Genomic DNA, 23464 nt, shown 5'->3' on the forward strand with positions numbered 1-23464 from the left:
GTTTTCTTGGTGCAAAGTCATTATTTTTCCTGCTGATGCTTGAAGGCTAATTTTCTAACAGTCCGTTTTCTGTTTGCAGTCAGATTCGAATCGGCTGTTTTTCCCTGGCAACAAGCTCCATCATCCGGTCATAGGGCGATATGTCTCGGTCACAGTCCCCGGTGATGTGCCTGCCAATCCCACCCGCCAGGCCCCACCCAAAATACCCCGAGTCAGACGCTCTTGCATTATTGACAAGTCTGGGTGGCTTCTTATGAAAAATGTATTTCTTTATTATTATTTTTTTCTTCCCGGGTGAAAAACTACGCGCCTCGGGCTGGGCTGTGAGAGTCATGTGACCACCGCCGGAAACTACCGGGAACGCAGCTGTGAGTACAACTTCATCCCCTCGCCCCAACACACACACACACACACACACACACACACACACACTTTTCTCCGCGCCGGGGGGAAACCCGCCGCCCTTTTCTCAGAGGCGCGCTGGATGCGTAGGTACGCGGAGAGAGTGAGAGTGTCCGTCGAGGACGCCTCAACGGCGGTCACCTCCCATCTCCCCACTCACCCCCAGATGGAACAACCGCGTTTTCTCTCTCGCCTTGTTTCCTCACAGGAGCCCAGAGCGAAGCCCAAGGGACGTGACGGCGGGGACCGTCCGAGGCAGCCTTCGTCCCCCTCTTCCCCCGAAGACAGCGCGCTTCCAGGTGGGTGTCTCTCCGGTAGCTTTCCGCTGTAATATTTCGGAATTCCTAAAAGTATGAAATGCGTTCTTAACAGCGAATAGTTTCCCCGTTGCCGTGTTGAAATGTAACCGTGTCAGTTTTGTTTTGTTTCTCGGTAAACTTTTTAAAGAAAAATGTTAATTTCGTTCCATTGACATTCTGAATCGCCTGACGACATGGGTCAGCTCGCGCGCGCGCACGCACGCAGGCGCACGCGACGATTCGTAGGGAGCGCCAGCGTCTTGTGGCACGTGCGCCGGACCCTAAAAAAAAATCAAAAATATATTAAAAAAAAGAACGTGTCCGTCAACAGGTTGTGCGTGCAATGTTGGGGCACTTTCCCCCAAAACCCTCAAAAAAAAGACATTGTATCTGCAAGAGCACTTGTTTAAGAGCTATACTTTTCTCCATTCTCCTATCCTTACTTGTTTGTTTGTTTGTTTAGAAGTTTATTAGGACAGTGTACAATTGCATTAAGCACAGAGGCAGAGATGTTTATACCTGATTGTAGCTCCCAGCTAATTTCCATCTGTAGTCCTGGACAATACAAACATAAAACTGTACAAAGTAGACAATATATATAAAGTATACAGATAGGCAGGAGTTTGAATGTGATCCCGACCATCTAAAGTTTTTATCTGAACACTGCCCTAAAATTCCCATCATTCAGGGATGATTTTCAGTTTTAGGCCATCGTTCTCATCTCCCGTTTGGTATCAGCTAAAATCGGCACACATTTAACGGTGACGTGCATTATGTCTTGTGAGGCACGCCTACCATGAGGCAGGAGAACTGCATGCCTCACCTAGTGGCTCTTCACAGAACTCAAAAGTAGTAATTGTTGACAAAAAACTCTGTTTTGCTAGTTCATAGAGTAAACGTGTTTAAACATTTTAATAGTGACGTATAGAGAGACAGCAATTCAGCCTTAGGGCAGAGTTGGCCGGCAGTCAGCTGTCATTGCGCAAGTTACGTTGAGGCTCAACGGTCCGTGGCCTCACCGCATGGCTCTTCTCAGTATTTGAACAGTAAATGTGAAAATCAAGTGGTTTTGAATTAAAAAAAAAAGTGAAACCGTTAAAGTTAAATGAAAAATACCTTTACAGCACAAATCACTGATAAATATAGCAATTTGATTCTTTTTTTTCATTATATATTTTGTTCTTTCCAAGATTGGCAAGTGAGGCACGGCCTTTTCTGCCTCCCCAGACTACACATCACTGATGTATACCCGTTGTAGTCCCCACCACCGCCGCCACCCATTTCAACTGCCATTACAGGACTGTCTCAGAAAAATAGAATATTGCGATAAAGTTCTTTATCTTCTGTAATGCAATTGAAAAAACAAAAATGATGTTTTCATGATATTCTAATACCTTGAGATAAGAATTTTTAGTTTTCTTAAGATGTAAGCCATAATCAGCAATATTAAAATAATAAAAGGCGTGCAGTATTTCAATTGATTTGTAATGAATCCAGAATGTATAACATTTTTGTTTTTGTAATTGCATTACAAGAGATAGAGAACTTTATCACAATATTCTAATTTTCTGAGACAGTCCTTTATGTTTGCCCGCAGCCGTTCAGGCCAGGAATTAAAAGCCCCATAAAAGCTCAGCCCTGCTATCCTCCACAAGAATCTGTGGTATCTCCCGCCGGGATTTGGGGTCTTGTTGTCGGCCATAAGCACAGATGGCTGTGCATAAAATCACAGCTGCCCGGTCATGCCTCTCTCTGTGCACCGCTGCAGATTGCGTCTTGCAATTCACTCCGGGCTCGACCGTCTCGTAGGTCTCTTTACGCACTCGTTACCTCAGGGGTTTGTTTCGCCGCCGACCTTTACCTCTCTCGATCTGGCACTCAGGGCCGGCGAGATGGGAGCTCGCATCCCCGAGCCCCCTAGCCTTCTTGAGAAAAACATCTCGACTCCATCCTTCCCCATGTTTCCTCATCACCCGTCTGTGGACACCTCACTTCTTTGGTCAGAAAGCCTCGGAGGTGAACCCTCGGACTATGTTGACGGCCCTTCTCAGTCTGCTACCATTAAGCAGACTTCAACTCACCTGTGAATGAACAGACTCCTTTTCGGACAAAATAAGAATTCTCCGGGAAACTTCAATTCCCCGTCTAGATTAAACAATTGCTTCCACTTTACTATTAAAAAATGTTGATGCGCTACTTTTTAGCATTAGTAGGTAAGTTCGATCGCTTTTCAGCTAAGATCAAGTTGTTTTATATGTGTACATATTTCAGTAACTACGACCCACAGCTGGTGAGAGCGGACTGTGTGTGTATATATATGTATATATATACATAGCAATACAAATTCCTTTACTTAGGTTTTAAATTGTTGACGCCGACCTGTGTAAAATACATGCGAAAACAACTTCTACAAACTACCTCCGGGGTAGTTAATAAACGGTGATGCAACTCGTTTTCCTCAGGTCGCACTGTCTGTGCAAAAGATCAGCGATTCAGTAGAAAAAGAAAACAAGAAAAGTGTGTGTACACGCCCCCTAGCGGCCACGCACTTTATTTACATTGAACCCCCCCCCCCGACATTTGAATCTGACAAAAGCGTCTCTTCCTGGAAAGCACCTCCCCCTCCCCAAAGTGGTGCGGCAGGTAGCAGAGCTGCACGGATTACGCTCCCGCTTAAATCCGCTGTCATTTCAAAAACTCCGTTACAAGAGATTCTCTAATGAGGGACCCCACTCCCTGGCTGTCTCCCTCTACTCCCCTTTCTATCTCTTTCAATCCTTTTATCTGTCTCCGTCTGCTGTCTCCTCGCGCTTAATGGCTGTTTTCGCTGTCAAGGCCTTTTTCTGCCTGCGCGTCTGCAAGGGAGCAATCGAAAGATCCTTTTTGAACTTTACATGTAGAGAAAAAGGGAGAGTTGCGTGCGCGCGAAAAGCCTCCCAAGTCTTGAACTTCCTGTCTGTGATATGACACTCTTGGGCTTTTATTCTTTTTCAGTTGCAGTTGTGTTCAATTACAGAGGTCTGTTTCTATACCGCCGAGTTACCTTTAAAACAGCGGCTTTGTTTTTTAAACACAGTTGTCAGTGAGCATTGCAAAGTAGTTGTTAAATAAAGCAGTGGGAATCCGGTGCAGTCGAGCCCAATTGGACGGCCCACTGGGATTCTTGACCAATAACAGCGAACAAAATTGAGCAAATTTGTACGAGGAAGAAGCTATAAAAAAAATGTACCGTGTCGGAGCCAAAAGGAAGGGGGAGAAAGTCAAAGCAGATGTAAGACGTTACTGAAAGAACACTTTTGTTTTTCACCATACATCATTTGAGAGTCATCATCATTATCATCACCATGACGATGTCTTTCCCCGCTCCTTCCTGCCGCCACCCCCCGAAAACTATGAAATCCAGCTTGCTCCGACATCCTTGCTATTCCCTGCAATTTTTTTTTTTTTTTTTTCCAAATGATTCTATTTAATTATTCAAATGATAACATCCAATTATATTATGTCTTCTATTTTTAATACTTGTCATTTTTTATTTCTTTTTAGTTTTTTTGTCTCGCAGCGGACAGCACAATAAAGCACAGCCCTAGAGGGTAATGCTTTAGGAGTGGATCTACATGCCGTAAATTAGTCATAAACCAGCGCCCGCTTGCGCTGGCTGTTCTGGCTGGTCGGTTCAAAATGTTTGTAAGTATATGGCGGTTAACAGACACAGCGGGGAGCACTTCTGCTGCACAAACTCTGGGAAGCCAGACAGATGGACCCTTATTCAACGTGGCGGGATCTCCAAAATAAATAAGTAGATGTACAAAATTCTGAGAGAGGACTTTCTCCACTTGGGATCTCTGTGCTTAATGTAGAAGTCGGAGAGGACAGAGGGAAAATATGTATTCGGTTGCACAGTTACCTGCCATGACGATCACACCCAGCTGTCTGGTTTCTGGAAAGTTCAGTGTTATTTTCAATCCGTTCGCAGCGTTCTCAGGCAAAACAAATATCATCTGTATTGATTTTACCCCCCCCCCAACCCTAATTGACAGTACAAGATGGAAGGAAATTAAGGTCAGTAAGAGCAGTAGAGAGTGGAGAAAATCAAATTAGATTTGCTCTTGTCTTTTGCCCTGTGCCCGAGTGGCGTCGCTCCATCTCTTTGTTTGTCCGCTTTATGAAAAGAGCAACGGTAATTACTCCTGATTGCTTCTCATTCACAAAACACGACGGACGACACAACGAAGAGACCCTCACGTTCAACTTCCTGACCTTTCCAAATGCGTTCCCCATGCCGCTAAAGCCCTAATACACATGCTAACCATCTTAATGTAGTCTTTTAGGATCATTAGCCGAGTTAATGTCCTTGCATTTGGCCCAATGGGACAAACCGTGTTATTCTCCATGCTCCTTAAGCAGATACGCAACTATAGATATAGACCCGCCTGTGGGGGAAGGATTTGCTCACAAACAGATGTGCGCTGTGTGGCTCTCGCGAGCCATGACGGACAGTAATATCAGGTGTAACCGCGCGATGGTCTCCGGGACAGCGAGGCTGTCACCTTGCATTAGCTCGACGACATTTGGCGACCGGCCGCCTTTTGGTATCTCTCAACCGTTCCTCATTTCGAACATCAACCCTTCCTTTTTTAATGAAACTCAGAGCTTTGGATCGGAATTGCCTGATGTAATTCAACAGACAAAGAATGTTGGAAAAGAAAAACCTCACCAAATTGTGTTTCCAATTGTTCGTTCTTGACAGCGTCCAATGACGCTTGCACAATTGCGGAAAAAAAAAACCAAGACTGAACACAACAGATTTCTCTCTTCTGCCAGGCTGTCCTTGGATCAACATAGAAATTGGTTAGCAGGACAACATGCTTAACATCCCTCCTCTCTCTGTCTGGCTCCTCTCATGTCGCTCTGCTTGACAGGGCAGGAAATCAGTCTAATTTTTGTTTTAATTCACTCTGATCAAACATGTCGCTCCCAATCAAGCGGATTTGATTAGGAAATGCCCGTATCACAACCTAGCACGCAGGTGACAGCTGGCGCTTTCGCATTTCGGTATTATTACCGTGCGCGGGTGTGCGTTACTTTAACACCTTATTCCCTGCAGCTTGAGATTTTGCGAGAAGAAAAAAAAAAAAGTCAGACTCGTGTGTGAAATTAACGCTCACGTGCTGAAGGTGCTAGCATGTTCTCGCAAATGATCTTCAACCAGGTCTCTCTGTTTGTTTTTGACCTCTGTCTTCTCCTTCAGAAACATGGGGTGTAGACTCCCCAAGTTGCGGAAAGCAGAGGAGAGGCGGAGCCCCGGAAACATCTACTCCACTCTCCGACGACCACAAGTGGAGACCAAAGTGGACGTTGCCTACACTTACCACTTCCTAGATTTTCTACTGGGGAAAGAAGGTAAGAATAATATTGCATTTTTTGGTCAACTTAGCCCAGTGTAGCGCGTCTAGATGACGCAATTAGATTTTTGTTACACCGCCAGCCTGCCCTCCCCGCACTAGTGAAAGAAAATATCTCAACAGGAAGGTGTTTGGAGCAGAACATCACAGATCACCTCGTATGCACCTCTGTAATGAGTGAACAAAAAAAAAAAAATCTATTATCTATCCTATATATAAGGATACGCTTATGCTGTCATACACACTTCATTTGATATATATTTGATTTTCCCATCGGAGTTGTTTACAGTTGGATATTCATGAGGTCATTTACCCAGCCAGGTTGATATATGTCGGGCTTGTTTCATGAAGCTCTTCTACATCAATTATGGATGGTATTCTTATGATCACGTTGTCTTTTTTTTTTTAAACAATTAATGTCTTTTTCATGATTAGTGCATGTTTGTCATTCGGGAGGAATTCAATAAACATCGATTGCGTTTCTATGAACTTTGTGTGACCTCGAGGGGTTTGTTATCGCTTTGGGTATGTCTTCGCTGCATGCCTCAAGTGTCTCCCTGATAGTTGATATTCCCGTAATACAACTATATTGAGGATATTATATCAATAACATTTACCATGGAGACCAGTCATGGTTGATTACTTAACGGCTTCTAAGGAGCCCGTGGCGGACCTTGTGCCGCTCTTATTAATATGCATTAATAAATTAAAATTCATGATTGCAGACATATATGTCAGTCATATATTTCAACGAGTTGTCTGTTTTTCTCTCTCATCTTTATCGGTAATATGAGGCCCTTCGCACCCTTTATCCGACTTTGTCACACTTAATGACTAAGTTTTCCGTTCTGGTTGTTTTGCAACGGTCGAGGGTGAGGAAACTGGCGCCGGCAGATAGGAATTGATAAGGGATTGTGGACTGGAGCCAATTCGCAGCTCAGATTTTAGCGTTTCTGGTGAACACCAGAAGCTTGATCAGTACCTCGAAACAGGTATTTTCTTTTTAACTTTAAGCAGCAAACCAGGGGTAAAACACAACAAAACAATGGTAATGTTTGAGGGGTTATTTACAAGTGAACCCGTCAGCCATATCAACTCCGTGTTATGATTACAGTGCGGGAATAATATTTAGACATGGACTGGGAGTTAATGAGTGATGGAGCAAGGGGTTTCAGACAGCACAGATCTTGGCCATTGGACACAGCAGGCAGGAATCATTCAGATCTTATTCACATTGGGTTTTTTTCCCAGTTTCTGTCTGAAGGGGGAAACCGGCTCCAAGGAATGTACTGGTCATTCGCCAGTGCGTTAAAAGGAAGCTGTTGTTGCATGTTACCTTGAGCTTTTTCGAGTACATGTTGCACCAATGCTCACCTCCCTTTTGTCATCCTCTGTGGAGTTTTGCACACGCGTTCCGCTCATTAAATAGCCATGGTTGCGGTTCCAACTTAAACCGGTTAAACGAAATGTACAGATCAGCAACTTTGCAGAAAACAGTAAGTATCCCAAGGGGAAAGAAGCAGCTTAGAGTCTGAAGCTTCATCTGCGTTCGGCTCCTGTCGCAGGAAGTTCAGAGAGTTCTCCCGATTCTCAGATTCCGCTATATCACGCTCGCTGTAGACGTGCCCTCCAACTCCCCGTGGCTTTTTCAGTCACGTGGTGACGCCGGACTGAAGCCGACGGGTATGCGTGGCGTCTCGGGAATATGTGAGTATTGGGGGATTGTGCGCTTTGGCTAATGAATATTAAAATGTGTGCGTGTCCTTGACAAAATTTGACGAAATCCTCCAGAGGAATGTTATTTCTAAAAATACGAATGTCGCCTTTGTGCAGTCGCGGCGCAATATAAAGGAGATAGGGGGGTCTGAAGAAGACAAGCAAGAGAATGAAGATAGTTTTCAAAGCAAATAATTAAAGCCGGGCACACACTGAATTTTTTGGCGTCTATATTTGGGATATTGATGAAATGGCACGATTCAAGGCCACATTTAAACATTGTGGTTGTAGTGCTAATTTCAAATCACAGTGTGCTTTGATAGTCCGCGAAATCATCCGTGATAGCTATTCAAGAGATTCCCACATGACTAAGCTTCAATTTAATTGACCTTTACTATAGCAAAATATCAATTTTATCATTTCGGTGCAGGGACCTTTGGGTGTTGGGAAAGCGGCGGATGTTGGTTTCTTTTAGCCACTTTTCAGCAGATGGTTTCACATTTATTTGTATATTAATATATATTTATGGCAGAAGGGACACTAACATATTTTCCTCTGTATTAATATATTAATAAATGATATAGATACATTGATATCTGTTTATATATATCATTCATTAATGAATGATATATCTAAATACATATATCATTCATGAATATATTGAATGATATACAGGGCTGTCTCAAAAAATTAGAATATTGTGATAAAGTTCTCTATCTTCTGTAATGCAATTACAAAAACACAAATGTCATACATTCTGGATTCATTACAAATCAACTGAAATATTGCAAGCCTTTTATTATTTTAATATTGCTGATTATGGCTTACATCTTATGAAAACTCAAAAATCCCATCTCAAAGTATTAGAATATCATGAAAAAGTAATTTTTGTTTTCTTAACTGCATTGCAGAAGATAAAGAACTTTATCACAATATTTAAATTTTCTGAGACAGTCCTCTACATGCATGTGTGTGTGTGTGTGTGTATATATATTCATATATATGTCATTCATTAATACACAGGACAAGATGTACTGTCCCTTCTGCCATATATATATATATGTATATGTATATTATCGCCTCCACAAAATAATCGCCTCCTTAATTCAGCAGGTATTTCACGTTTTTGAAAAAACTTAAGAAACCGAGCCATATGCTGAATTAAGGTGTTGATTTAGGGGAGAAAACAATTGTTGGCAGTTACTTTAGAAATGTGCCACCATTGTATAGAAGCGCCGCCGCCGCCGTTTACTCCGCTCACACGAAGCGGAAAACAGGTACAAATGGCACCACCAGGTTGTTTTTGAGGGTGCTTTCCAATGCAACGGTGCAGCAGACAGTAGGCAGGGTGGCGACAGTCCTGTTTTCATTTGGCTTCAAAATTTCCCCACCAGCACCGTTCTGGTTGGCGCGGCGGCGGCGGCTAGGCCACGGCGTTTGCTGGGACTGAACAAGATCTGGTGCCGGGGATTGGTTGGGGGTGTTGCAAAGACCAAAGTGGAATATTAGCATGAGGACTTGCTCATCTTCCTCATTGTTCAAAGGCAGCTAAAGATGAATTTTCCACAGCACTTAGTGTTTACACACACACACACACACACACACACACACACACACACTGTTCATGTAAGCAACTGAGGCTGCTCAAACAAAACACTTTGATTGTACTTATTGTTATCTTCCAACAAGTAGGCAGGTCATTTATATGTTAAACTCGCTGATGCCACCTGAGCTGCTCAAGATGGGTATCCTCTATTTTAGGATAAACACATCTGTTGTGAAGCGCGTGCGTCACTGCGCTCGTGCGCGGTTGAACCTCCTCGCTCACCCTTGTGATAGAAACCAAGCAAAGTGAAGGATTCCTGAAGGATTATCTGATTGTTTGTGGAGATTGAGAGACCCCCATTCCCAGCAGAGGGATTTATTTATTTTTAAGTGCATATGCGACTGTGTGTGGGAGACAGATATAGGAATCTCTGTGTCAGTCCTTGACATTGAAGAAGCCCACGGTCGAATCCATGCTTTAATTCAATTTTGCCTCCATTAATAATAACATTTCCCTGCTAGCGTGACTTGATGACTCTGGCTCAGTAATGAAAAACAAACACATCTTCCGCTGCCCCTCTGAGATATGCGTGACACGATGACTCGTTTGTTAAACTAAATAGTTTTCTTAAAGAGAAGGGCTTAACGCGGTGCCATTTCCGACCTGACCTTAAAAGAAGAGAGCGTCGAAAAACCGAAAGGCTGATAACGTCTGCTTTTTGTTCCACAATCTGCCCTGACTCCAGTAGCGTGTGAAAAATATCTCACGTGTGACGGGCGGCTGAACGGGAAAAATGTCCTCGAGGTGATTTTGATCACATCATTTGGCCTGAAGCCATTAGCCTCTCTCTTTATTTAATTTTAATTTTTCACCCCTGACCTCCATTAGCTCTGTGATAGAGGTCTCGAGCACAAAAAAAAGACCTGTTTTTTTTTTTTTGGCGAATGGTGCGAGAGGTGAGAGCAAAGCTAGCGGGAGTCAAGAACTGGGACATGCGAGGAAGTGAGTCAGGTGTGACCCTGTGTGACTAATGCCGATCTCGAGAGCCGCCGGCAAGGAGCTGAACGCGAGCGATGACTTTTCGTCGCCCCCGTGGAGATGGAGACTCACTTGACTCATTAAAACTTGCAACACGGGGTTCACACGCCGCAGTGTGTGTGTGTGTGTGTGTGTGTGTAATCTGTAGACATGATTCCATTGACATCCTACAGTATGCGTTGGTGTGTTTTTGAATATCTAATATGCGCTCAAAATGAAATGATGGCAATCATCAGAAGCACCAATGCTAAAGTTACAATATGATCTGAAAGTAGTTACTCTACATTTCAGCTAAACCTAAAGGAATTAAAGGAATGTCGTTGATTTATTTGCATGCAGCTACACAGACAGAGCGGCGGATGTTATCCAGCAACATGACACTTTCCAGTTTCCAAACAGCTGGAAGGCACAGATTTTTTTATTTATATAAATGAAATATATTTATTTATTTATTTATTTATTTATTTATTTATTTATTTAATATATTACTGAAATGTATGTATTTTTAAAATTTAATTTATTTATATATATTTTTTTTATAAATAAATATATTCTCACACACACACATATATGTAAAATATTTGATATACATATTATTTAATACATATATGTAATATCTGTTTTATTTTTAAGGTGCAAGATGCATTGAATTCCAATTCTGGCAGAATCCAGTGACACAATAGTGATTTCTCGCTCGTGTCACAGAGAATATATTTGTTTGAAACCGAGGGAAAAAAAATCGAATGAAATTAATGTTTCACAAATGACAGCAATAGTTATTCTATGACAACTAATAGTAACGTAATCACAAAGAATCAAAATCATATGACGCAATGTCAGATCTGTGGAAATCTTCTTTTCCGTAGAGGCTGCTCTCCTCAGCGGTCACCATGCATTCGCTCACGATTCCTTCACAACTTACCTAAATAACCTCTTTCACTCCATCCATAAACCTCCTCTCTGGTCTTCCATCAGACGTCCTTTAGAAACCTTAGAAACTTTAGAAACATATAAGGTGTGCCGTTCATCTGATGGACCCATTCCTGATCCTCTCCATCCTCCTCACTCCAGACGAGAACCTCAACATCTCTATCTCCTGCCTTCTCGGCATCTCGAAACCAGACACCGTCTCCGGTCTCGCCTTTTTCTTCCTCTGGAGTACCAAGTACTTCAAATCTTCCACCCTCTTCACCTCCACTTCCCTGCAGCCTGAACGCTAGACTCGGGTCATTTAGCGCTCGCTTTTCTCTCTCTCGGCTCTTTAGCGGCTGACCTTCACTCCTCCTTTCCAAAATCTGCCAAAGTCATCAGAATGAAACACCTCATCTCTTTTTCCCATCCATAGCTAATATCAAGGCAATACCGCCATGCATAGTAAGTACTGTAGTATTACCGTCCATTATCCCCCCCACAGCCCCACCTCTATTATAATCTGCACCCGAATCCAAGGATAAAGTCACGTGTTTGAAAGAAAAAGGGTGATATATCCCTTCCGCCTCTCATAATAGATCCTCACCCTGAGAATCTGTGACGTATGGGTCTCGGAGAGAGGCTGAAGCACAATGAATCAGTTTGATTGATCTCTCTGAACACTTTTGCAGGTAAACATTCTCCGATGGGGAAAAATTGCCAGAAATGCTGATCCAACGCGGTCCTATTAATTTTTTTTTTGTTTTTGTTGTATTCGCCCGATCCGTTTTTCTTGTCGTCTCCTGTCGGATTGGTAAATAGCCTTGAGAGGCAACAAGAAGCTGCCCTGTGTGTGTGTGTGTGTGTGTGTTTGTCAAAAGGGATTCACAACATTACAAGTAAACGCCACTCCATGCGCCCTGTAAGCTCAGCCAATCTTTTTATTTCTCCAACTTGCACATTTTTACCTGTTTAGGGTGGATCTTGCACCAGCCCCGCGCCCTCTGCTCATGTCACCCGCGACGGTCTCAGTATGCAACTGCGTTGCCAAACAGTCAGGGGCGCTCATTAAGTCCAGGAAATTCATTATTTTATAGTTACTGTTTTTTGGTACGTCTCCACGTTTCAAACCTCTGCAAGTCATTAGAGGGCTATTTGAATAAATGTGAACCTTTAGGAAAGCAAAGGGATAAGCCTCCAGGCTGACTGCGAGTGGTAATCCTCGTGCATTGACTAACAGGCTTAGGGCAAACTTTCATTTGCAGATGCACAATAACACCCACTCAGATAGAAAAATGCACGACGGTCCCACGCGGAAATTCACCGAAACACGCGAAGGAAATCGCACATGAAACTACAAGAAGTGGGCCGACCCCGGCGCCATGAAGGTCGCGTTGTGGAATCGGGTCGGAAAAATGAAAAGTGGCTCTCGTTTTGTATTATCCCCAGCCCTAATGCCCTGACGCCGGCTCGCCTGCCACGTGCAGACGCTAAAATTGAGCCTTTCTTTAAATCCCACGGTGGCGGTCTCCTGGGCCCAAAGCACTACATAACACCCTAATAACTTCTGTACGCCTGAGCCCGAATTAGGCGCAGTGCCTCGACTGAATCCTGTCGGTGGCTGAGTGCCAGTCGTGCCGAGCTAATGACGGCTAATGACTGTTTACAGTGACAGGGATGTTGTTATCCCACCAGCGACCGACTCCAGTCTCCAGCTGTTATTATTGTTCATCGGCGTGCCGATTTAAATGTTTGCTCGATGAAAAGGCTCCCGCCGCTCTGCGCTGTCGAGACGACGTGTTCCCACCGCTTGATTTTTTTTTTTTTTCTATTTCTCTTTCCCTCCCGTCAAAATGTGAGTCTGTGAGGAGCGGATTTGTGCCGGCCAGTTTGCCATATGCATTTTCTGATCCATGCGTGTGTGTGTGTGTGTGTGAACACCAGATGATGGAGAACAAATTGAAATGAGATGGCTCGTTTTTGCTTTTTTTTTTTTTTTTTTTTTCTTCCTCACCCTCCCCGTGTGTTTATGTGAATCCAGTTAATTTATTCAGGTTATTTTCTCTTCTCCAAACCCATGCAAATGAGACTGAATGAGAAAGGATGACAAGCATTCATGCGCAAACACACAGCTTGGTCTCTCCTCCTCCCATCTTCCAGCCGCCTCTTCCTTTCTGGCCGTCCCTCATTTTGTCACACACCTGGCTTCGCTCGGAGATACGACAACCCACGGGTGGAGGAGTCCTCACCACAATACAATACACCAACCCCCCGAGAGGGCGGCTCTCATAAACACACAACCCTGCCCATGGATGATGGCAGTTTGCTTCCACACGATAAGGCCCGCCAACCATTCCCGCCATTATGTGTGTGTGTGGTAATAATGGAGCTGCCTCCGTGTCAAGATTGCCACAAAATGAAAATGCGATAGCGTTGTTTTTTCGAACCCATTGATGTGAGCGGGAGCTTTTTTTTTTTTTTTTTTTTTTGATACTCCCAAGATGACGTTAAAGCATCGAATAAAGACGGCGGCTAATACTCCCGGTGTAATTACTTTCAGATATCAGGATGCCACGTGTTGTCGGTCCTTTGCGGTCCCTCACAGACTCCTCCACCCCGTAACCTTGTTTTGCCCCCCTCTTTTGTCTCGGCAGAAGTGCCGGTGTCATCGGTGCTGTGTCTGTCCTCGGTCCGAGAGCTGCCCGTCCAGGTCAGGGAGCTGTACGCCCAAGGTTTCGTCCTGGTGGCCGTCCACCCGTTCGTCCACCCCTGCGGGCCCAGCCAAGCTCACATCCAGCGGCAGCTCCACCGGGCCGTGCTGGTGCGAGAAACCCCCAGGTATGAGAATAAAAAAATACCAAAATTGCACTGACATCTGCTCGTTAGCTTAGCATCATAAACACTACTCTATGGTAATACTGGCAGCGACTCTTTGATTCCTCTGATCCGGCTCCCTGTGGCTTTTGAAAATAATTAACCAGTATTTACTTAAAATGTACTTAATTTTAGTTTGTTCGTTTTTTCAAATGTAATTATGTAACATCTAAATAAAACGTGTTAAAATATTTTTGTCGCTCTTAATAAGCTACTGCACTTGCCAGTAAAGGGATGACAGCACACACACACACACACAGAGGACGGAATTTCTGGTTTGCGGCTGGTGGATAAAATTCAGCTTTTTGTTAAATAAATGCAAGAAGGACTCAAATAGACATCGAATATATTCCTTAAAAATAACCTTCAACCCAATTTTCTTTTTTCGGAGGTCCAAAGTGTATGTTGCATGAAGAAATGTAATTCATTGATTGATTTTAAAACACATATTGTGTTTATACAATACATAAAAGGCGAAAAAAAATAATATCATATGTTGTGTTAATTCATTTTAAATTTCAAAAGGGTTGTGTGGCTCCCAGTGTTTTCTTTACTTTGGGGAAACGTCTCCAAATGGCTCTTTAAGTGGTAAATGTTGCCGACCCCTACACTAGACTTACCCCTGATGATTTGCACATGCATTTTAAATATCACGTGCAATCGGGAAAATACCGCGGTTCTTCGGCCAAAGCTCGACGTGGTAATCGGGAACCACTCCCGTGCTGGTGGCAAGAAAGATTCGTCACTTCTGTAGCACGAGACCTTGAGCAAACAAATAATAAACAGCAACCGAATCCCAGTTGAAGCCGAAAATAGTCGTTTTCAGGATCCGTGTTAAGGCTTAAAGGGTTCATTTGGCATTCGCCGACTTAATTGCATGCAGACTCAACCAAAGCGCCCAGTCTCGTGTGTAGAAATGACAACTTTTGCCATTTTACGCTGGTAATACCTCCGTATAATTACATCTAGCCGAACATTTTACAAAATAATAAAATGTTTCCAGATGATCTCACAGAATGTAAGGGCTGGAAGAGAATAAAAGAGGAATCCCTTTGGCCTCTTACTGACATCCCTCTGCCGAAGCTGCAGGGTTCTGCGGATAACTTCCCATTTTTCGTGCAGTGTTTGAAAGTAGATTCATATATATATATATTTTACACGCTCTCATACACTCGCACTCACACCAGTGCACAGGCAGGTGGTCGTCTCCCCGCCCCGCCAAGTGGCCCCCGCTGCTTCCTGGTACCTGTCACCGTGGAGACGGCTGATTGCATCATCAGCGTTGGCCAGAGGGGGAAAGGCACGCTAAAAGAATGAAACCATCTCTATATCCTTTCATCTGGTGCGAATGAAGGCCCCCCCCCCCCCCTTTTCCAGCCCTCTCTCAGTTTTTCTTTTGTCCTCCTGGCCCCCTCCGTCCCCTCTGTTATCTCCCTCCTCGTCCCCTTTCATCAAAAAAAGCGAAGAGCAAGAAAAGGACGAGAATAAAATTGCGGCAGATCAAATGTTTCAAATCCAGCTCAGAATGCAAGTTACGCCTCGGAGCGCCAGTTATTACCGCGGCCTCCCCGCTGACCTCATTCCAAAATATGAAAGAGGCGAATCCGAACGCCGCCTTTACCTTCTCGCCTCTCATGCCGCGATGAAAATCGTCCCCTTTTATTCGTCTTAATAAGTCCGCCCGCTCCACCCTCAAAAAGGAAATTCGACGAATCTCGCTCATGTTTGACGTGAGCCGACGTCTGACGGAATCTCGCAGGTAATGTGACTGGATAATGGAAAGGAAATGAACCAGAAATGAATCAGTCTGGAAAATTTAAAGTCGTACAACAACCTCTGTGCCAGTCTCACACTTTCTGGCGTCCCCCAAGATCTTTTCAGCGGATACTAAACGGTGAATTCCAGCAAAACCCCAAAGAAGAGGGCCAAAGAGAGCAGATCCACCTGGATATGCCGCTTAACTCTTACAATAAGGCTCGATAATCAGGACAGCGGAGGCTCAATGCGACCTCGAATACGTAACCCTGCTCCGGCCGCCTTCCTCATCGTCTCCCTCTTTTTATTCTGGGTTTCCAGCTCGGAGGCGAAATGGGCGAGGCGTCGTCTGGAGACCGACGTGTGCGTGGCTGGTCATCAGGGCGCCGACCCAGAGGCCATTCAGTGCTACGTGAAGAGGGTGAGTCCAAAGAAGAGTGCGTGTCGCAATTACGCGCTATAAGTACAAGCTACGCTTTTTTTAATACACCACAATGAGGCTGGTCCACCTATTGCAGGAAACAGACGCGAAGTAAAACCCAACGTTCGCTTTCTGTAACCCACTGATGTAACAGACAGGGTCTGCTGTAAGAATTAGCTTTTTTTTTGGAGAAAAAAAAAATTTTTTCACCACCTGAGGGTTTTTCTGAACTAGCTCGGTCGTGTTTGGAGACACTGCATAGGATTTTTTTTTTTAAATGCCACAAGCGTCACAATTTAGACCAGACATTGCAATCTTACCCTGCCGAATTAAATATCTAGTTTTGCTTCTCCAAATTAAAAAGTTTCAAAGTTGGCATTTATTCCTTTTTTTTTAATTTATTTTATTTATTTTTTTTTATTTTACCTCACAGATAAAAACAGTATGGGAGAAAAACTATGCCAAAGAGGAAAAAAAGTTAAATACCGTAAATTCCCAATGATAAGCTGCGACTTTTTTCACACGCTTTGAACACTACAGCTTAAACAACGATGCCGCTAATTTATGGATTATTTGGCGCTAAAATATTTATCATCGTCACATCGGACCGATGAAATGAGGGGGAAATTCTGAGGCTGCTCAACTCCCGACATGGAAGAAGACGACTGATGGTTTTAGTGCGCAGGAGGAAGCCCGATATAGCGATCGGCTAGCAGGTGCGGCTTATATTGAGGTGCGCTCAATAGTCCAGAAATTACGGTAAATAAAAAGACAAAAAAAAAAAAAATAGACACACGTTTAAAAAAAAAACAAATATTTATCACATGCATATAACGCATATACTTTAGGAATAACCGCTTGTGAAAGTGGAGGACAATAAAGAATCAAAGCAGCGTAGCATCTCCCATTTGGGGACTATTTAACGTCTCCAATGGCGCCAGGATATGATTTTGTATAAGATGATCCAGGAATTTGCTTATTTTTGTTGTTTTTTTCTGCGTGTTTCCCATCGTGTTACGTTACGGCACGCTGAGTCTCCCCGACCCAAATAGTCACTTTTTTTTCAGCGCGTTGACATTTTAGAAATCAACCCCGATTTTTTGTTTATGACGGCCAGCGACACACACACACCGAATACCCAGCGGTCGCGTCTCCTGACATTCAGCCCCTTTTCACTCGTAGAAATGTCCCCGTCTGCTCAAACAATGGGGAAATGAAACCGTGCCCCGTCGAATTAAGATTTGCATCAGAACACCCGGGGAGCGCAGAGAGAAACGTGATTGGACGGAAAAAAGGCACATCAACGAGTCTAATGCAATAGGCGGCGGCGTGACATGAATAACCATCGGGATCCCAAGCTGCCAGAGTTCAAGATTAGGATCCGTGAGCCAGAGTGCAGACAACACGGATCGAAGGTAAAATGGCGACGCCTGCTTTCCGATGACTTGTGAATTGTCAAAAAAAAAAAAAAAAAAAAAGAAAGCACACAACATGTCTCATTATCGTTCACCAGTTGGTTTACAACTGAATTCCTCTCCCAGTGAGCCTGAATGAAACCGTCACCCCCCTCGATCTCAGCTGACAATTAGCCACTGGTGACACATCACACACACACACGCACACACACACGCACGCACGCACACATGGCTGCGTGGAGATAATGAGGTCTTTTTTGTCATTTGAATATTTGATCTTCGCAGACGATTAGGTAGGCCTTTTGTTGGGTAAAATATCAACATCGGCTTTTGTCTGTTGCACAAATGAGACTTTTCAGGGAAGGAAAAAAAAAACAAACGCCGGCTCCGTTAAATCTCCCAGATACAAGACGGGGCGGAGCAAGGCGCCATGTTTGTGGGTTTCCTGCAGCAGCCCGGCGCGGCGCCGTGCTTCCTCGGCGGCGGCGGCGGCGACCCCGACGATCTCTCGTCCCTGCACTCCAGCCCCTCCCCCATACACCGCCACCCCTCCAGCGGCGACGCCAGCCCGGCGACGGAGCCCGACGACGAAAGCGAAGCGTATCACGCCCGGGACCTGAGGCCTCTGCTGCCGGCGGAGGCGGAACCCGGCGCACCGAAGGCCGTCCAGGCGGCAGAACCCAGCGAACAAACTCGGACGTCACAGATCGGACCAGGAGAGTCACCTGACGCGAGAAGCCCTCCCCGGCTGCCTTTCGGTGCCCCGGATACAACCAAGCCCCTTGAGCTTCGCCTCCCGGAGGTCACGGAAACCTCGCGGTGCACGTTTAAGCCTCCTCGCAGCGGCAGAAAAGCAAACACCGCCTCCGAGAGCCGGCCCCGATACCCGGGACCGGACGGGATCGGAGAACGAAAGGTCGGGTCCGGCTGCGTGGATGGGAGGAGCAGAGCGACGACGCAAAATAACAACCACATCCGCCTGAAAAATTCAGACACCGACGTGAATCAGACCTCCCAGCCGACGCAAACGAGTAAGTGACCCGGTCTTTCCCGAAATGGTCCCGACGACGCGTTTCGGGATCACGTTTTTTTTTTCCCGTCAGCAGGAACGCAGCTCTTTGCCTTGTACAACGCGGCGGTGGAATCGAGCGCAACCGCCAGGTTTTACTCGCTGCGGGTGCCGCTGCGGGTTCGCAGGGAGGCGGGCCTGGTGACGGATGTGGACGCCAACTGGCTGGATCACATGACGCAACATTTCACCAGCGGCGCCCTCCTCACGGATGGCTTCTTCCACCTCGGCGATAATAACGGTTCGTAGCTCCGATGCTTCTGGCTGGGGAAGGCGGGGAACTCATCCATACACTTTTCAAAACTCACATTTAATGATAAAACTTTTTAGCGGATTTGATCAGAGTTCAAGGAAGGTCCTTGGTTTGATTCCAAGTGGAGTTTCCATGGTTTCCCCATGAAGGAGTGATGGTGGATAAGGATGTCAGAGAGATCTTTATTGTCATTTTCTCTTCACGTACTGGACATACAGAGGAATTGAAAATACGTTTCCCACGCTGACATGAAAATAATACTGATAATAGAGTGCAAATTAGCAGTAAAGCGCAATTTTATGAAGTAAAAGATTTAGAACGATGATTTTAAGCCAGATCGAAACTTTTGACTGCGGTTGACTTTTGTGTTCTAGTGAGCCGTGTGAGGGTTCTGATTGTGATGTGGGGATCAAGACTTTTATTGTCCAAATGATCAATATTTGTTGCAGCTACATAAAACTGATAATAAAATGTCTCCGCATATTTTAGTGGTGTAAAATTTTTTAAATATTTTTTTGCTGGTACGCTGCCATTGCTGGTGCAACACTGTCTGGATAACGCCATCATAAGGTTGGCTTTTGTTGGCCAAAGCTAACGCTAGCAGCTAGCCAAAGTTAATAAGAGAAATCTGTATACGTCACCAGTCTAACATGACTTGTGACGATAAAAAAATGGCAGCGCCCTGGGATTAAAATATGTGTTATAAATTGTGATTTTGAAATGAATAATTCTTTGTGCTTTTTGACACCACATTCCAGTATGACTCAAACAGTTCATTTAAATCAAACACCATCCACACTCTCCTCTCCCATTAACTCCTCCAGACAACGGCGTTTCATCCTTGGACGGCGTGTTCATCTTCCACAGCCCGACAGAGGAGACGGCCAACGCCTCCTACGACGCCATCGTGGTAGAGCAGTGGACCGTCGTGGACGTGGGTCTCTTTCACACACTTCCTTTGCGGGCCAGAGACACACACACACACACACACACACACACACCGAGCACTCACGAAAATCCGCCATTCGTGTCTCCCTCTCAGGGCGTGATGGTGAAGACGGACTACGTCCCTCTCCTGCAGTCTCTGGCTCCTTATGGCTGGAGGTTGATGTGCGTGCTGGCCACGCCTATTGTCAAAAGCAACAGGTACGGGATCATTTCACATCTAGAAAAACAGGCGGTAAAGAGTTGGGCATCTGTGAGACCGCTTATAATTCTTTTTTCACTCAATCGGGTACAGTCAGACTTGACTACTTATTGTTTTAAATGTCTTCCTGTCAAATGTATAAAATGAGAAAACAGGCCGGACCCAGAAAAAAGCAAGAAGGCCTTCAAGCTCAAACGTTCCCATCGTGTACTCATTCAGTGAATTTAAATCTTTTTTCTTTTCTTGAATTCTATTGCCGCCATCCTTACAGATGGTTCAACAATCCTCGCGGTGACGGTTTTACACCAGCCTCGACGCGTTGAGATGCTTTTGAGTTCCGCAGAGATCTCGATGTTGCCTGTCACGTGTCGACTTCAATGGAGTGAACAAGTGGAGAAAGAAAAAAAAAACGCCAGCTCGTCTGATTAAAAAAAAAAAACAACAAAAAAAAAAAAAAAAACGCTCTTTTCCCTTTTTCTGCAGCGACGGCAGTTTGTCGACAAAGCAGATCCTCTTCCTCCAGAGACCCGTGCTGCAACGCAAGAGGAAAGACTTCAAGGTGTGCCGTCGCAGACCGCCGCTTCCTCTCCGCTTTAGGATTCGGATGCGTGACCTTTCTATGTCGCGATTCATGAGAAAATGTAAAAAAAAAAGCCGCGATTCTAAATATGAGGATGTACAGCAAATATAAACCCATTGTAGAAAAGCCTAATAATAGACATGTCACTGAGAGAGGCTTTGTTGCGGTTTGTCAGGTGTCAGAAGAGACGGCGGAGGTGGAGGGTGGAGAAGAGACATGACAAAGCGGGAAAGTTGTCAGACGCATGCGTTTGATTCCAGATGCCGAACCTCCGAGGTCGCGGCAAGGCGAAGAAGACCTCCGATGGGGAGACGGCTGAGGAGCGGGAGAACCGCTCCCCCCTGATGGGGACGGAGATGGACGAGCTGAGGAGGCGGGGGAGTTGGGACGGAAGCAGCGAGGACGGCGGCGGTGACCAGGTCCTCGCCGTCCCCTGGGGAGGGCGGGAGGAGGAAACCGACATCGACGGCGTCCTGGACGTCTGTCACGGAGACGGCGAGCCGCTCAAGGTCAAACGAGAGGTAAAGACAGAGGAGCGCATCAAGCACCAGCTCTTCTCCGGCGTTTGTTGACGCAATCGGGGTGGAGACAACAACAAATACACATGAAGAGTAGTCGTGGTAGTTGCGGTGTTTCTGTATGGTGTATCGTTGCTATGGCGACCGCGGGCCCTTCGCTCCAGTCTGAGGCGCCTCGTCATTTTCTTGTAATGGGACAGTCGTAAAAACGGGGAATGTTAAGTTTTCCGAAACCCAGACCTATTTTTATATGTAAATTATTAGAAATCACGCAACACTCGGTTCAGATTCTCTGGCATCAAATAGGCAAAGGGGTTTTTGCCTTATATTGGGTCACAGTTTCGAGATACTCAGATGTCAAGTTGTTTTTTTTTTTTTTTTTAATGACCGTTGACGTTTTCAAATGTTTCAATTTTTTCTATTCGGGCGGCACGGCGAGGAGCCCAATCCAAGGCAGATAGCTGTGTTTACAATAGCATACAGTGGCTCGCTCTACGGCCTCACAGCAAGAAGGTCCCAGGTTTGATTTCCAGCCTCCGTGATTCTGCCTGGGTTTCCTCCCCGGCCCAAAAACATAACGTAGATTCTTGGAAACCTTTAATTGAATGAGTGAGTGAATGAATGGATGTTTATATATTACGCGAAAGAGACAATGAATGTCTATATGACCCGTCAATGAGTGAATGGTTGCAGTGTCCATATGATGAATCTATATTCGGCGACTGGTTCGGAGTAAAACCCCCACCTCTCCCTGCACGAGTGCAGGATAGGCGCTATAGATGATGAATGAATGTGTTTGTTTTCAAATTCTCTTAATACCAATTGGATTATCATCCTCCGGTTGCGGCCCAGATTCGGACACGGTTGTCCGGAGCGCTTAGCTATTCTAACCCATCTCATGTCGGTCTCCGTGTTGATCAGTGGGTTTTGTATTGTGTGCACACTCTTGTATCATCAACACTTTGAATAAATTTTGCTGGCAAACTGTGGATTTAACTCAGGCCGTGTCCTTTAAATACGACCATCTGACCGATAGTAATCCCCCCCATCAGCCACACTCAGGTGCCGAGTTCAAAAGGGGAACCTTTTTGGAGAAAGATGTTCGTCACGCTTTAAAAGTTTTAATTCATTTTCAGAAAAAAAAAAAAACAGACCTTCGAGTCCTTTCAAAACGCCATAAATGATCCAGGTAATGAGAAACGGGCCGTGTTGTCTGATAGGGACGCAAAGAAGTAAATAAATGGGCCGCCAAGTACCTCCGGATCTTTTAAATGTCACATTAACCAGCACTGTTATTTCCTCTCGAACAACTGAAAGCAGTCAAGCTCGTCCCCCCGCTGAGGAAGCGGTAGCCCTCGTCTCCACGGCGATACAAGCCAATCCGGGAGGAAGAGACGACCTCCTACAAGAACCCATTTCATTGCCCAATTTCATAGGACGCTCCTTCAGCCCTGCTATGGGGAAATGTTTATGGTGTGACACTTTTAAAAGAACAAATTGACATTTCAGGGACACGCTCTTACGTGTAATAAATTCAAGAATTATTCTATTTTTTTTAATCAGGCCAAGGACTGGTGTAATCACTTGTATGGCATCTGGTCAGGTGTTTTTTTTCTTTATTCAAAATACATGGCAATCGTTTAAGAATCAGCAGAAAACTAAAGATTGTGAAACGTCCATGTAAACCCTTTCATAAATATACTTAAATATCACCTAAGTTAAACAGGATGAGCTCTAGATTCAAGTGTCGAGGTTTGACCTGCGATGTCTCGGTCACAGTTGTGGCGGTTCAGTTTTCGGCAGGACATGTCGACATCTTAAGTCTCCTGTTTTTTTCTTTTTTTGTTTTTCTGCAAACTTTTTTTTTTGTTTTTTTAAAGCATTTGAGCCATCAGGGTCCCAAGCTAAGGTACTGATCGACGAGCCCATTCGATCAAAACCAATAACACAATGGATTACGAAGCTCTATTGGAATCCTATTGGTCTTGTATGAGTTAGTTCTTTGTGAGAAGTTGCTAGATCTTGTAGTATCCATGCTTGCGATGGGTTGCAACACAGTTGCCCTCCACCCGGCATTTGTGTGGACGTGTTTACTGTAAATACACAACTGCACATTTAAT

At 44.8% G+C, this 23464-nt stretch overlaps 1 protein-coding gene across 3 annotated transcripts; it reads left to right on the plus strand.

The window, feature by feature from the left end:
- The first annotated feature begins 400 nt into the window (after positions 1–400).
- rftn1a (raftlin, lipid raft linker 1a) lies at positions 401–22331 on the plus strand. Of its 3 annotated transcripts, none has more exons than XM_086171780.1 (11): positions 401–492; positions 611–701; positions 5950–6101; positions 13967–14150; positions 16263–16362; positions 18181–18808; positions 18881–19087; positions 19924–20033; positions 20142–20245; positions 20730–20805; positions 21087–22331. In XM_086171780.1, exons 3-11 carry the CDS (start codon positions 5954–5956, stop codon positions 21396–21398), a joined length of 1869 nt encoding a protein of 622 aa, XP_086027906.1. In that variant the 5' UTR covers positions 401–492; positions 611–701; positions 5950–5953; the 3' UTR covers positions 21399–22331. The 3 variants fall into 3 exon arrangements, with proteins under 3 accessions (XP_086027906.1, XP_086027907.1, XP_086027908.1); XM_086171781.1 differs by having other exon boundaries at positions 18884–19087; XM_086171782.1 differs by lacking the exons at positions 401–492; positions 611–701; positions 5950–6101; positions 13967–14150; positions 16263–16362 and adding an exon at positions 17582–17777.
- Positions 22332–23464: the final 1133 nt, after the last annotated feature.

This window comes from Fistularia commersonii, chromosome 24, assembly GCF_037954325.1.
Source record: "Fistularia commersonii isolate RoL2024-O1a breed Wild chromosome 24, RoL_Fcom_v1.0, whole genome shotgun sequence".
NCBI classification, from domain to species: Eukaryota; Metazoa; Chordata; class Actinopteri; order Syngnathiformes; family Fistulariidae; genus Fistularia; species Fistularia commersonii.

Coding starts and splice junctions, on each gene's coding strand:
- rftn1a (XM_086171780.1), top strand. CDS start 5,954: ATGGGGTGTAGACTCCCCAAGTTGCGGAAAGCAGAGGAGAGGCGGAGC. Junction 14,151..16,262: donor CTGGTGCGAGAAACCCCCAG/GTATGAGAATAA, acceptor CTGGGTTTCCAG/CTCGGAGGCGAAATGGGCGA. Junction 19,088..19,923: donor CCACCTCGGCGATAATAACG/GTTCGTAGCTCC, acceptor TAACTCCTCCAG/ACAACGGCGTTTCATCCTTG.